The following is a 15,582-nucleotide window of genomic DNA, read 5'->3' on the forward strand; positions in this document are numbered from 1 at the left end:
CTCGGTTCCTCTGAGTTCTTTTCTTTCGGTTCTTCGAACCTGTTCGTTGTGAAGATTTCCATTATGTCTTCGCCTTCTTCCACGCCACGGCCGGGTTTTGAGAAGTGTCGGGACTGCGGGTCCAAGGTGTCGTTGACGGATTTGCACGACGCCTGCCTCTGGTGCCTCGGTGAGGACCACGACACGGATGACTGTGTAGACTGCCAGTCACTTGCATCAAAGGCCTTGCAGGAGCGTAAGAAGAAGCTTTATGTAGGTAAGGTGGCCAAGCCCCGGAAGTCGAGATCCACTGGGCTTTCGACTGACGATTCGAGGGGCGACTCTCCGCATCGTCGGAGTAAGTCCGGGGCGTCTCAGTCCAGGAGTAGGTCCCGCCATTCCTCTGCCTCTTCGAAGCACTCACGGAAGCGGCGGCATCGGTCACCTTCCTCGTCCGAGGACTCCGTCCGTCAGTGGGTGGCTTGTCCCAACAAGCACTCCACTCCTGCAGAATGGGATTCATTCCGGCAGGAGATGTTGGTGATTTTTCAGTCGCAGGGCTCCGTTCCGTCCACGGCGTTGAAAGACGCCGGCCGTGACCGTGCTAGAGACGCCACTCGCACGCCTTCGGGCTCGAGCGGTCACCGCGATCACCGGGCATCTTCGAGGTCCTGGTCGGACAAGGATGGTCGCTCGAGACATGCCCACTTCAGGTCCCGGTCGTCGAAGCCCTCAAGCCTGTCGGTGCCTGTGAGGTCTTCGAAGAAGACATCGATGCCTTTGGTGCCAAGGTCGAGGGATTCTCTCGAGGCTCTGCCTCCGAGGAAGCCTTCAGCGCTCAGGCTGTTGAAGGACACGCTCGGGGGCTCCACCCTCGAGGACTGAGTCGAAGCCGTCGGCGCCACGCTCGACGTCGATTCCATCGACGCCTTGTCAGAGGTACCCCGTGGCACGGTGGAACCCCCTAGAAAGGCTCTGGCCAAGGCTAAAAATGTCTTTGTCCCTTTTTCTGTGCCCTCATTCCAGCCTTTGGATTATATTTCTGAGGTGGATGAAGGGTCTGAGGAAGGTATGGTTCCTGAGGAGGTACCTGACGAGATTTTGTCTGGGCATAGCCAGATTGAAGATCTGCGGCAGTCATTGCACGACGCAAGTGGTCTGGACACCTCTCCGGAGGTGGAGTTCTGTAGGCCTGAGCCTGGCACCCATGCCGAGTCCTCGTTCCGGCACCTTATGTCGAGGGTCACGGAATACTTGGGGTGGTCTGCGCCACCAGTGGATTTTCTGCAGGATGACCTGACGGATATCCTCGACCAGGGTCCACCAACTGACCCGGTACTGCCATTCCATGTGGCCTTGCAGAGAAGGGTGGCAGCAGCTTGGACTGCTCCGCGGAGTCTCCTGGCAGTGAGCAAGCCTTTGCTGAGAAAATACCGCACAGCCAGTAGCGACCCCTGCTACTTGACCACGCACCCCACTCCGGAAAGTTTGGTGGTGCAGGTGGCTACGGCCCCAGCAAAGCAGGCGTCGTATCCTACCATCCCTCCTGATAGGGACGACAAGCGTTTTGATTGCTGGGCGAAGTAAGTGTTTTCATCAGGGGGTATGGCGTTACAGGCAGCCAACTCCGTGTGTGCCTTGTCACGTTTCACGCATACTCTTTGGAACTGTTTTGTTAATGGCTGATCATATTCCCGAAGGGGAGGAACGGGATGGTTTTCTTGCTATTATGCAGGATGGCAAGGATGCCATGTGAGTCCGTTCAGTCGGGTCTGGACATGGCAGATTATGTCAGCCGGTCCATGGCGGCGAGCACCGTAATGGGCAGGTTTGCGTGGTTGCGGAAGTCGGGTTTTGCTCCAGATGTGCAAGCCCGGCTCCTCAACATGCCCTTTGATGGTGAACATCTTTATGGCAGCAAGGCTGACAAGAGCCTTGAGAGGTTGCAGACCTCTAAAGCTGCAGCAAAGTCGTTGAGCGCTCCACCTTTTCGTCCTAGGGGATAGCAATGGAGGGGAGGTTCCTTTCGATATTACTTATCCTTTGGTAAATCGAGAGGAGCTGCAAGTCAAAGGGGCCATCGTAGGAGTACCAGAGGTGGAAAACAGGGTACTCGAGGTGCCAAAGCCACCCGGGCAGTTGCCTCTTTTCCCTCAGGCACTGCCGCAGCCGCTTCAGCTCAGTCATGAGGCCATGTCCCATGGTTCGTCGGTCGGGGGAAGGCTGGCGCAGCATCTTGTCGAGTGGCGTGCCATTACTTCAGATGTGTGGGTTCTGGAGATCATAGCCCACGGCTACTGTCTTCCTTTCTGGCAGAGGCCTTGCGACAATCCACCAGGGAATCTTTGAAGAGTCAGATTCCGCTCCTTGCACAGGAAATACAATCCCTGCTGGAGAAAGGCACCATAGAACTGGTGCCTGTAGCAGAGAGGAACAAGGGGTGGTATTCCCCTTATTTTTTGATTTCGAAGAAAGACTGGGGATTGAGACCCATCATGGACTTGCCGGTTTGAACAAGCTCCTCAGGAAGGACAAGTTCAAGATGGTTACTCTTTCTCAAGTCCTCCAGACCCTTCAACTCCAGGACTGGTTGGTGTCTCTCGACCTCAAGGACACTTACTTTCATGTGCCGATCCATCCCAAGCACAAGAAGTACTTGAGGTTCGCGGTTGGTGACTCGCACTTTCAGTTTCGGGTCCTGCCATTCGGATTGACCTCTGCCTGAGGGTTTTCACCAAGCTCATGGTGGTGGTGGCAGCGTATCTCAGGAAATGAGGGCTTCACGTCTACCCTCACCTGGACGATTGGTTGATCAGGGCACGCTCTCCCGAGCAAGTCCTGGATCATCTGTCCGTCACCTGCCACTCCCTTCACAAGCTGGGCATCTCCCTCAACTTAAAGAAGTCCCACTTGACGCCAACTCAGCGGCTCCAGTTCATCGGAGCAGTGCTTGACACGTCCCTGGGGCAAATGCTGCACAAGTATCAACATGCCCAGAGTCTCCCGGAATTCGAGTTCTTGAGGTTGCTTGGCCTCATGGCATCCTGCATTCTTCTGGTGCCAGAGGCCAGGTTGCGGATGAGATCTCTGCAATGGGCCCTCAAGATGCATTGGTCACAGTCCTCAGGCAGGATGTCGGACCCCGTTCAGGTGCCGTCCTCGGTCGCACACAACCTCTTGTGGTGGGCTGACAAAGGCAATCTGAGGAGGGGGGCTCCATTTCGGCTTCCCTGGCCAGAGGTGACGATTATGACGGACGAGTCCCTCATGGGATGGGGAGCTCATGCCAACGTGTTGACAGTCAGCGGTCGTTGGTCTCCGGAGTCCAGACTCCATATCAATCTGTTGGAGCTGAGGGCTGTCAGGCTTGCCCTGAAGGCTTTTCTGACGACTGTGCGAGGGAAGAATGTCCCGATTCTGACGGACAACACAGTGGCCTTGCACTACCTCAACAAAAAGGAGAGGGGCAGGGTCACTTCCTCTGTGCAGGGAGGCGATGCAGCTCTGGTTCTGGGCCATCCAGCAGGAAATTTCGATCTCTGCAGTGCATCTGGAGACGAAAACAAGACGGCGGATGCTTTGAGCAGGCAGAGCGTGATCTTACGAGTGGGATCTGGCTCAGGAGATTCTCCTGGAGATCTTCACCCTTTGGGGGACCCCACAAGTGGATCTCTTCGCCTCCAGTGTCAACCGGTAGTGCAAAAAGTTCTGCTTGTGGGAATTTCCTCCAAGAGGAGCCTTAGGGGATGCGTTTGTGGTGGAGTGGTCCTTCCAACTGCTGTATGCGTTTCCTCCAGTCCCCTTCATCCCGCCAGTGCTATGGAGGTTACGGAGGTTCGGTTCCCGGATGATCCTCATTGCTCCGGCATGGGCCTGGAGAATGTGGTACCAGGACCTTCTCGACTTGTCCATCTGCCCTCCACGTCGTCTTCCCTACCGAGACGATCTGCTCTCACGGGAGGGGGTGGTCAGGTTCTCCATCCAGAGGTCAGGTCCCTCAACTTTCTGCTGGTTTCTGAAAGGTTGAGGTATGAGGATTGGGAACTCCGTGAAGACGTGATGGAGGTGTTGCTTTCGGCCAGACGGCCTGCAACCAAGTCCCTGTACCGTTGCCATTGGAGAAAGTTCTGTGACTGGTGCAGGGTTAAGAATGTGGATCCTTTTTCATGTGACATTCCTGTGGTTCTGTCTTTTTTGCTTTAGTTAGCCCACAAGGGCCTGCAAGTGGGTACCATTAAAGATTACCTGGCGGCGCTGTCCATATTTAAGTGCTCGTCTGAGGAGTGTTATTATTTCAAGATTCCTTTTAATTTTTCAGTTTCTCAAAGGGCTCACTAATGTGTTTCTGCCGTCACCTTTCCAGGTGCCCGGTTGGGATTTGAACCTTGTTCTGAAATTCCTAATGGGTGCTCCATTTGAGCCTTTACATTCTTGTCCTTTGAGACTGTTAGCACTTAAAACTGTGTTTTTAGTTGCGGTCACTTCCGCTCGCAGAGTGAGTGAGTTGCAGGCACTTTCTGTTAAGCCACCCTTCACAGGATTTCATAAGGACAGGGTTGTCCTTAGAGTTCGTCCTTCCTTTCTTCTGAAGGTTGTCTCGGAATTTCATTTAAGCCAGAAGGTCATTCTTCCGGCATTTTATCCTCCACAGCATCCTGGTAAGGAAGAGGAGAGGCTCCATAGGTTGGATCCTAGGAGAGCTTTAAGTTTCTACATTTCATGCATGTTCCGGGTCAGAGTGGATGATCAGCTCTTTATAAATTACGCTGGAAGGCGTTTGGGACAAGCTGTTACTAAGCGGACTTTGTCTAGATGGATTATCTTCGCAATTTCTGAATGTTACTGCTTGGCGGGTAAGGACCCTCCGGTAGGCTTACCGGCCCATTCTACTAGGGGTATGGCTGCCTCTAATGCCCTGTAGAGGGGTGTTCCTATTCGTAACATCTGTGAAGCAGCCACATGGGCTACAAACTTTTGTAAGACACTACTCCCTAGATTCTATCCATGGGCAGGATGTTGCCTTTGGCAAGGTGGTCCTTTACTCTGCAATTTAATTGGGCATTCTTAATTTCTATATTCTAAATTCTTTTCCCTCCTCCATGCGTTGGTACTGCTTTGGGAGTCTGTCATAGATATGGAATATGTCGGAGGACCCAATTCCCTCGAAGAACAAGTTACTTTCTTACCTGGTAACGTTCTTTCGATGGGATGGTCCGACGACGTATTCCATATCGCTCCCTCCCGACCTGCCCCGCTACAGAATTTCTTATGTGATTTTAGCTTACGTTTCCGCAATGCTTTCTGTGGTCATACTGGCAGAAGATTGGTGCCACACGTTCTAGGGAAAAAAACTCTACGGGCGTCGTGCATCCTACTTATAACATCCGGTGACGTCGGCTCGACGGAGGCCCTCGAGGACAGCGTATCAACATCATCGACGCAGAACGCAGACGCCGAAAGATTTTCCGAAGCATAATAGCTGTGGTGATCACTGTCATAGATATGGAATATGTCGTCGGACCATTCCATCCAAAGAATGTTATCAGGTAAGAAAGTAATTTGTTCTTCTCTTGCTTGCCCTCTTTTTTGATGACTCAGTTTTTGAGCATCAGTACTGGTCTTCTCTAAACACTTATGACTAACACCTCCAAATAACTTGGTAAATATATGTGGATTTTCCCTTTTTTGTTTGAATACCAACTGTAACTAAGCAGACTACTTGGGCGTGTAACCTCATCCTGTGCTACCTATTACTGGTACATGTGTTACACGTCCTTATTGTGCACCTTGTCCTGTGTCATTCATAGGCGCTTTTGAAGCACTTTCCCTGTGAGTTGGTGTATCCTAAAACTCTGTGTATAAATGCAACCCTCTGGTGTTACCTGAATGTCCACGATTCAGCCGGCCTTTCCAGACACAGTTCTGCCGAACGGCTATACCATTGCAATAATACCCAACACAACCTGATTATTCCGTTTTAGGGAATACTATTTTTGACACCTGGGAACAGAAATGTTTGTTTGTTTTGTTTGTTTTGTTTGTTTTATTACTTGTACTGCGCACCAGACCCAAGGGTAACCGAGCGCATTTTATATGACAATTTACAGTTTAGTTACAAGAGCACATGGCAAATAGAGAAACAAGAAATATACAAAAATATACAACAGGCAAAAATGTTGATACACGTATTTACAGTCCTAATCAGACAGGCAGAAACTGCTAGGAAGTAGCTATGTGCAAAAATACAAAAGGTGGAGGGACGTACGGGATAGGTCCAGGAAATGGGTGGTCTATTGTTTGTCTGCGTCTTTGATCCACCTTTTGAGGGCATGTTGGAAAGTGAGGTATGATTGATCTGTCCTCAGGGTGGATGGTAGGGAGTTCCAAAGTTTTTATAAAACAATTTTTATTATTTTGAACAAACACAGCACACCAAACATTACAATCTTTTTGAGGACGTTCGTAATCAGCATCAGGATATTTTATTATACAGTGTTATTTACTGTCCTGTCCCCCTCCCACCCCACCAACTCGAGCCGTCTCATTCGTGTCATCTGCATGAGTCCTTTCTGGTATCTCAGTGATTGTCGACTATTCTGAGTCTTCTGTTTCCTGATTGACCTGGTGGGGGTTTGCCATTGAGGACACTAGCTGCCTTCAAGCTGCTTTCACCTGAAAGCTACAGCCACCGACTCTGAACAGTTTAAATCTAGGTGTAGAAATGTTGTTGGAGTTAGCAGTCTTGTTGGTTTTGTTCTCATGAATCTCGCAGAAAGGTAACGTGGTGCGGCATTGTTTAGGTATTTGTAGACAAGTGAGGCTACATTTAGCTGGATTGTCTCCTGAGTAGAAAGCCAGTTGTTGGCTCTTCTAAGTTCGGTGATGTGGGCTCTCCTGGGAATACCTAGTGCTGCTCTACGCACGTTGTTTTGCAAGATTTGAATTCTTTTGATAACTTCCTTGTTGACCCCAATGTAGAGTGAATTGCAATAGTCCAACTTTGATAACACAAGAGCTCTCGCAAGTGTGATGCAGCTGTTGTTCGGTAGGAAGGGTTTGCCTGCTCTTATCAATTTACAGGTGTAGGCGGTGGCAGAAGCCCTTGCGTTGACCTGCTTGTTGAAAGAGAGGGTGGAGTCCAGGTAGAAACCCAGAGTTTTTACCACGTGGGCGGTTGTGATTTGGTTATTATCAATGTTAAAAGAGGAGTAGTTGGGGCCCAGTTTTTTTAGGGTAGAGGGTGTGCCAAGGATAATGATTTCAGTTTTGTCATCATTCAGGTATAGTCCATGAGTGGCCATCCATGCCTGGATGATGAGATACACCCTGTTCACCAAGGCCAAATCCTTGTCGTAATCACCAGTAAGTGGTAGGAGAATCTGAGTATCATCTGCATAATTGGTGTAGGTGATACCAAGAAGGTCCAGATCATCAAAAAGGGGCTTCGTGAAGATGTAGAGTGTAGGAGGAACGCAAGATCCCTCGGGCATGCCGCATGTGATGGGGATGGAGTCTGCTGCCACAGTGGTGAAGACCCTCATGGTCCTATTATTGAGGAAAGATTGGATACAATCTGTGGCTTCTTCAGAGAAGTGCGCGGCCATATCCAAATGCCTACAAAGGACCTTGTGGTCAATGCAGCTGATAAGTCCAGGAGGAGGAGTAAGGCTGGTTTGCCTTGATCCCTTAGCTCGTCGATTTGCGCCTTTAGGTCTAAGAGGGCTGTTTCGGTCCCGTGCTGAGGACGGAAGCCAGACTGCCGTACTCCTAGCAAGTTGTTAGTTTCAAGGTGTTTCTGAATTTGTGAATATGCCACTTTACCTATGATTTTTTAGGAGGAATGGCACAGTGGTGATTGGGCGGTAATTTGTGGTTATGGCTGGGTCTAGCATCTGTTTTTTAAGCAGGGGGAGTACCCAGGATTCTTTTAGGTTACAAGGTATAGACCCTGTTGCGAATGAGGCGTTAATGAGTTTTGAGATAAAGGGAGCCAGGTCTCTAGCTGCGTCCTTTATCAGTTGGCCCGGACTTTGATCCCCTTGGCAGTTTGATGGTTTGAGTGACCGTATGATTTTTTTCAGTCTCAATAATAGATACTTTAGAGAACTTGAAGTGAGGATTGTCAATGTTATTTTTGGGAGGGGTGATAGTTGTTTTGGGCTTAGTATCCAGGCTAAGTGAGGATTTATTCTTGGCAATTTTGGATTGGAGAGTTGTCACTTTGTTAGCTAGGGCTTGCTGAATATTGGTGCACCATAATTTATCTTTGACACCGTTGTCTGGCACTGGGATGGGAGATTCTATTTCCTTTAGGATGATGAAGAGTTCCTTCATGCTAGAGTTGGCTTGGGCTATTCTAGCTTTGTAGGTTTCCCATTTAGCTGACATGATTTCCTTTTTGTAGAAGGTAGATATGTTTGAGTGCTTTAATTTTCTTCGGAAGGTTGTAGTTTCCATGCGACCACATTGTCTTTTTTTGGTGCAAAGAGTTTTTAAGTGGGGGGTGTACCAGGAATTGAGGTGGGCTTTGGGTTTGCTTTGTCTCAATTTAAGTGGTGCAATTAAGTCCAGAGCAGAGGACATCATTTTGTTGTACTCATTCACTAGAATTTCAGGGTCCAAGTTATTTGGTAGTGAATTAAGTGTAGGCAGGATGAGCGGAAGTAGGTTATCTGGGGTGATGTTTTTCTTATTCCTTGTCGGGATGGATGGTGCTGGCTGGGCTAAGGTAGGAGTAGGTCTGTCCGTTTCTAGAGCAAATGTTATAATGTGGTGGTCTGTCCAAATTTGGGGGCAATCGATAGGATGGAGGCGTTACAATTGTGGTCTGCCACTCAGTCGAGTATTCTACCTTTGTTGTGGGTAGGCTGAAGTACTCTTTATGAGAAGCCTAGCTCAGAGAGTAGGTTAGCCACTCTGCTTGCATGTGGGTCGTTTTGGTCGTTGAAACCCAGGATAACCTGTGATGATTGTTTTAGGTTATGAGATGGAATGGTGCAGATGTCCTCCTCGAAGGCTCTAATGGGGCCTGGAGGTCTATAAATAAGGTGCATGGTGAGGGTTTGAGAGTTGTTAATATCTAATTTAGCTGTTAGGCTTTCGCAGGATTTAGTGTCGTTAGATGGAGCTAGCCTGGTAGATAGGTTAGATTTAACAATAAGGGCTATGCCGCCTCCACGGGCTTCGCCTCTGTCTGATCTTGGGATGGTGCAAGATCGCTAACATGATGGCCGGTCCTGCGGCGGCATGAAGCCAAGATTCCGTAATGGCCAAGAAGTCAAGGTTTTCGATCTGGATAAGATCATCAATCTCAATGGCATAAGCAATCCTGGATCTAGCGTTAATTAATGCACCTTTTAGTTTGGGGAAGGTGGATGAAGGTGTGCATATCTTTTCTTGACAATTAACTGTAATTAACTTTGGATACATGCATAAACTACTGCCACTGCTCCAAACTGTGCAAACTGGCACTTGGTTTCTGACCTTTCAAGCCCGCTGCTTACCGGAATGTTTTCATCCAAAAACTCATCTGCTTAACTCGAACTCAGTCGAAGAGGCTTGATTATGAATCCCCTGAAATCGGGCTGCTACTTATGTGGGGCAAGTAAATACACCCAGCTTGATCTAATGCTGGTGCCACGGCTCTTATGCGCTGTCCTTTTCCGCTTCTGTCTGGTTTCATAATAATAATGTCATGTGTTTGATATGATAGGTTATTTATAATGTGCTTAACACCCAGAGGTTTTTAAGCGCAGACCCTGGGATCGAACCTGTGGTGCTCCGTATCATTTTGCTTCCAAGGTGAGCAAGTTGCCCCTGAGCTATTCTCCCGAGACAGGGTGTGTGCCCCTCTGTGGAACATCCAAAGGTTCCAATAGCTCCAACTTTGCTAACCTTTTGCACAATGTTGATAACTGATTGCCGACTTGCTCTATGAACCGGTAGAATTACCCTTGGTTAATTTGTCAATTTTTTGTTTTTTCTAGAAAGAAGAGCGAATATGAGAAGAGCCTGCATCAAGGTGGAAAATATTGTGCTTGCAGTCATCGGATTCCTGGGCCTGCTTTTCATCCTTGATCAACATGGGACACGCATAGGGGACCCCATCCTCAGGAGTGCACAGACGGCCGTGCATGATCCGATTGGAGATCATGTGATCGTGCCTAGCAATGATTATTGGGTCACCCGGCCCCTTGCTGTGTGCCAAGAGAACACGTCAATGGCAGCAATCTCTGGCTTTGAAGATCTACCTGTACATATCAAGGACTTTCTGCGATTCAGGCATTGCAGACATTTCCCCATTCTTCTGGACGTCCCTAACAAGTGTGGGGGGCCCAAAGCCTCAAACAAGATTTTCCTTTTCCTGGTAATAAAGTCCTCCCCAGACAATTATGAGCGTCGGGAGATCATCCGCAAAACCTGGGGTAAGGAGATGAAGTATGAGGGAGTTCATGTCAGGCGGCTATTCATCACTGGTGTCTACTCCAATGAAAGAATATCCAGGAGGTTGAACAAGCTGCTGCAGATCGAGAGACGAGAGCACCAAGATATTCTCCAATGGGACTTCTTTGACTCCTTCTTCAACTTGACCCTCAAGCAGGTCTTGTTCCACCAGTGGATGGAGAAGAATTGCCCTGGCGCTCGGTTCATATTTAACGGTGACGACGATGTCTTTGTCAATACCTACAACATGGTCCGTTACCTCCTGGGGATGAGCGGTTCCAACCACAGCAACCCACATCTGTTTGTAGGACAGTTGATTGTCAACGTGGGGCCAATCCGAGAGGCATGGAGCAAGTACTACGTGCCAGTGCAAGTCACAACATCCAACTCGTACCCTCCGTACTGCGGTGGTGGGGGAATCTTGATGTCTGGTTTCACTGCTCGCACTATCCACAAGATGTCACTGGACATTGAGCTGCTGCCGATTGATGATGTGTACCTGGGAATGTGTCTAGCAAAAGCTGGCCTTCAGCCTGCATCCCACATGGGCATGAGGACAGTGGGGGTAAACGTTCCTTCCGCCAAACTGGATGCGTTTGACCCATGCTACTATAAGGAGCTTTTGATGGTGCACCGCTTTGTGCCGTATGAAATGCTGGTGATGTGGCAAGCCATACAAGATCCCAACATTGTATGTGGGAAGAAAGTTGAAGTGTATATGGGTATGTGAGGACTAGACTCCTGGGTTGAAGCCCTACAGGGTCCTGTTGACGGTGCTCTAATTTCTCCTAAAACATTCACCAACATGCAAATACCCCTACTGCAAAGACTTAGATGTATGGCATCTGTGACCAGAGTATGGAGTAGGAAGAGGGTTTACCTCTGGGTTTCTGAAGGAAAGCATTCCCTCTAGTTCATTACCCTTGAAGATGGATGCTGCTGTTTTCACCAGGCATGTCACTTTAAGAGACTGGCACACCATATGCTCATTTAAATTTGGCTTCAAATCTTCAATAGCCTGACAATTATTTTTTTTTATTAATGCTTCAGATACATATTTATGGAATCCATTTGGAAGCGTATTTCCAAGACTAGTACCTTAAGATGGCAAGAGTTGATCACTGCGATTCAACTGATGGACCCATACACATGCTTGCTTAAAGAGGGAGAGGGGATGAGAGGACTTTGTATAAAATCCATCCTACCTCCAATAGTCACATTTTGGCATGAGCATCGACATCCCTCTTAAATGCAGAGTAGCTGCTGAGGAGGGTTCTACAGTGCATCAGGCATTACTTCTGGTCATAAGAAGTAAACCTCCCATCAGATGCTATTTACTGTCCTTCCATCCTTTTCCCCCCCCCGAGAGCACTACACAATCTTCACCAGTGACAGTCCTCCTTCAGAGGTGATCCAATGTGTTGTGGGGGTTATACCCTACCCAATTTCAGATAATTTGATTTATACAATAAAGGTGGGCTTCCTTGTCGTGCGTGAGTAGGTCAAGCAGGACTATATTCTGGAACGTATTATCCTGAATGTTAAGCTTGTAATGACAAACTTATCATCCCAGAGTACAGTGAATAAACCCAAGGCTAGATAACGTGCTTGTGCATAACCTGGGGAAACCCGAGCTCTGATAACTAAGTTATCGAGCACACATTCTCAGAGGTTGGCCCTGGCCGGACATTAGCGGTTGGACCCCACAGACTGGCTCCATTAACATACAAGAGACTGCCCCACAATGGCATAGGCCCCGGGTGTACTCCAGAAATAAACCAACACCACCATACAGAAATGAACCTGTTCCTCCTTAACAAATTATCCATGTCCCCTTCAAAGAGCTGGTCTACAAGTTGTTCCTGAGAAGTTATCCTTTCTTAGTCTCTCCTTGGACATTTCCCCAACTCCCACTCCTGAGGTTTTTACAAGACCCTCCCTCATAATTATCCACGGGTTTATCCCTGGACACTCATTGAAGGTCACCATAAGATGTTCTCCACAGTCAACCCCTGAGCCTTCACCTAATCACCCTTGGCTCCCAGTGGCTACCCCCGTCAGTGACCCATCCAGAGGTTACCCTCGGCCACCTTATCTCCTCTCTCCACTCCACCGAGGTTAGCAGCTTCCTGAGGTTATCCCAGGTGGCTGCCGGGGCCGCAGACATTATCCCTGGGCACCCACTCTGGATAATCTCGAACCTCTCCCACTCAGAGAGGGTGGCCAGTCTCTAAACTGTGGATGTCCTCCATCGTTCCTCTTGAGGTCCCACGTGTGAGCGAGGGCCAAAGAGACTGACTCTTGATGCTGAAATGATTTCACGGGTGAGGGGTGGAGCAGGGACAATCTGTTAATATGGTGTCATTTCTAAATTCTTTATACTTGCTCCTCTGCAACCCAGCATCTATTGCAAATGGCAGAGAGGCAAAGGATTATGGGAAAACAGTAAGATATCTCATCAGGCCTTCACCCCTGAAAGGGTAATGGGGTATGAGGCCTTTAACTCGGTGTATCAGGGTCCTACGAAGCATGCCTCTTCCCGAATGACGCAGCGTGTTTGGGAAAACGTCCCGTCCTCTCGATTCCGTCCCCTCGCGTTGTACGTCGCCTGTTGACGAGGGCAGCTTCCTGTCCGCCATGGCCCTTATAAAATCGAGGTCACTGCAATCTCTCGCTAACGAGGCGGGTAGTGCACTCTCCGTGGGCTGCTGCACGACTGATGTCAGAGCCGGCGTGGCCTCCAAACGATCTCAGCCACCGTCCTTTCATCGAAGCGATAAGGGCGGACTAAATGGCCTTTTAATTGGCGAGGGGGGAGGGGCAGGTGCGAGTTGGAGTGTAAGCACGTTTTTATAGCACTTTTTAATGCTAAGTGTGCGGCTTCCGAGGCGGGAATGAATACAAAGCAACGTCAGTTTTGGTGAGGTAAGAGACGGGGAGGACGCGACCCGGAAAATGCACTCCCCTCTTGTCCCCACCATCGCCTCCCAACAGCAGGTGAAACCGTGTGTGCCGGCCCAGCACTGACACAGCAGGCCATTCGGGTGGTGAGGCCTAGTGGTGACGTTATAGATTATGGAAGCGGAAAACACGCTTCATTCGGCACGTATTGCACACACTGTGTGACCCTGGGCCAACTGCTTTATCACCTTTAGAGTCATTTGCAAAACGTCTCCCAGCTTTCCTGCAGGACGAGCTTTTACATTAAGGAATGAACACTTGCTCCTAAACCAAAGACTGTTAAGTCCCTGATACTGCCCCCAATTATGGTGAATGATTGCTAACCGAATAGCCTATTTATGAAGGCACCAAAGTCCATTTTGTCTGGAACACGCAGGTTGGGAATAAACAGAAACCTGTGTCTCTTTAGGCACAGCTGAAGGCATAACTTTCCAAGACAGCTGAAAATCTAGAGGTGCTGAGATTATTATTTTTTTTAAGTGTTTCTAGGTTTCTTGAACCCCCTCGACTCCCTTTAAATGCACCTTGTTTTAGCCTACTTATGTGTTTAAGTGTGTGACAATGGATCAACTTTTGTCTATTACCTGGGCGCCAAGGAAGATTTCTAGGTGTGTTCGTAAGTGGTTTACACTTTGAACGTACTTTTAATGGTAAAGATTTTATCTTCGCCCGCTGTTTAAAAAAAAAAAAAAAAAAAAAAGTTTCTTTACTTACAAGACCTCACCCTTTTCTCCTGCAACTGTGGTGCAGTGCAGAAGTCAGCATGTGAAATTGATTTACGTTGAGTCGTAATCGCGAGTATTTCCAGTGGGAAGCTGGGAGACAATAGTATGTGATGGAGAAAGTCAAACTGAATTGCTAATATGAGGAGTGTGGCTAGGGGCACTGGGTTATGGAGATCTACCCGTCTCCTATCGGCCACTGCTTTATCTGCACGTGTTCCCTAAACTACCAGCCTTGTAGAAGCCTCCATTCTGCCCGAGCCGGATGTGTAACTTCCAATTGGGCCATTCCGCCATGGTCCGCTACTTATGTTTGATGCCCGACCAACCCAGTTGTGCTTCAGTTGGGGCATATCTCACGCACCCTCAGACAACATCAGAAAAAAAACATTGGCAGGACCTCCACCCTAAAGCCCCAAGATGGATAAGCGCACGAATTGAAACATTTAAAACTGCTGTCTTCGTTTTGTCTAGAACTAGACCCTCGGCACGTGAGTCTCAGAGGCGCTAGACCTCCGTCTTGTCAAAATAAACTACAACTCCTGCTGGGAGTTACCTGCAGGCGAAGTGATGTTCACAGGTTACCCATAATGCACCACTCCAGATGGATGGCCTGTATTTCCTGGTTGGAGGATTATTTTTAGAAGGTGATCCTAGCAGATCAGGCATGGTGATGGGCTGGGATAAAGTTACAATTTTAGTATTTTTTTTTACGGTGTCTTAGTCCTGCGTGCCATTGGATGCGTGCCCTGGCACTGTAGTGTGCGAGTTTAAAGAGGAGGCAAGCAAGCATGGCGGGCCCACAGGGACATGTGCATTAAATTAATCCCTGCTAGCGAGACGTGGACTGTGAACTCGGGCAGTAACCTTTACTGGATCAGAATGCTGTGTGAAGGATATGTATATATTTATTTGTAATTTTCTGTCCGATATGAATTTGTTGATGTGTATTGACTGATCCAAAAAAAAAAAAAAATCTGTACCCTAAGGAACTCCTGACTTTTCGGCCCATTCTCAAGTGACGTGCATGCGCAGTGCACATTAGGTCCATGAAGGCCCGTGTTTTGTAAAATAAATTGAAGTTCAAAAACTACTTGAATGCAATGATTTGTTCGACTGTCTTCAGGGTGTCTAACTTTTCGTGTTTTGTCATTCCTGGGAGTGGGAGGGATTTGATGATTTTAGGGTGGGGGCTGGTGAAGGTGAGGGGATGCACGTGTGCACCATGCTTTTCTTTGCAACCGCTGATTGAAGCTGTCCACAGAATGCTCTAGTCCACTAATGACCAGGCAGTTGGTGGTACCACATTATACAGCAGCATTAGCTGAGGCAATGGACCGTGACACAAACCTTCTTTAAAGAAAAATACCATGTCTAAAATGTCGGCACTTCCCCAGTATGCACAAAACCTGAAAAAAATTGTCCAGAGTGCACATTTATTTACCACAATGGTGTATCACAATTTATTTGACATGAT

The 15,582-nt window shown here is 48.4% G+C and overlaps 1 protein-coding gene across 4 annotated transcripts in view; it reads left to right on the plus strand.

The window, feature by feature from the left end:
* B3GNT3 (UDP-GlcNAc:betaGal beta-1,3-N-acetylglucosaminyltransferase 3) overlaps positions 1-15,198 on the plus strand; it is a 403,069-nt gene extending 387,871 nt beyond the window's left edge. For all 4 annotated transcript variants that reach the window (XM_069648724.1, XM_069648700.1, XM_069648710.1 and 1 more), the window contains one exon: positions 9,966-15,198. In XM_069648724.1, coding sequence (XP_069504825.1) covers positions 9,980-11,152 — 1,173 coding nt within the window. In that variant the 5' untranslated portion in view covers positions 9,966-9,979 and the 3' untranslated portion in view covers positions 11,153-15,198. The remainder of the gene's footprint in view (positions 1-9,965) is intronic.
* The last annotated feature ends 384 nt before the right edge of the window (positions 15,199-15,582 follow it).

This window comes from Ambystoma mexicanum, chromosome 1p, assembly GCF_040938575.1.
Source record: "Ambystoma mexicanum isolate Mex_15411 chromosome 1p, UKY_AmexF1_1, whole genome shotgun sequence".
NCBI classification, from domain to species: Eukaryota; Metazoa; Chordata; class Amphibia; order Caudata; family Ambystomatidae; genus Ambystoma; species Ambystoma mexicanum.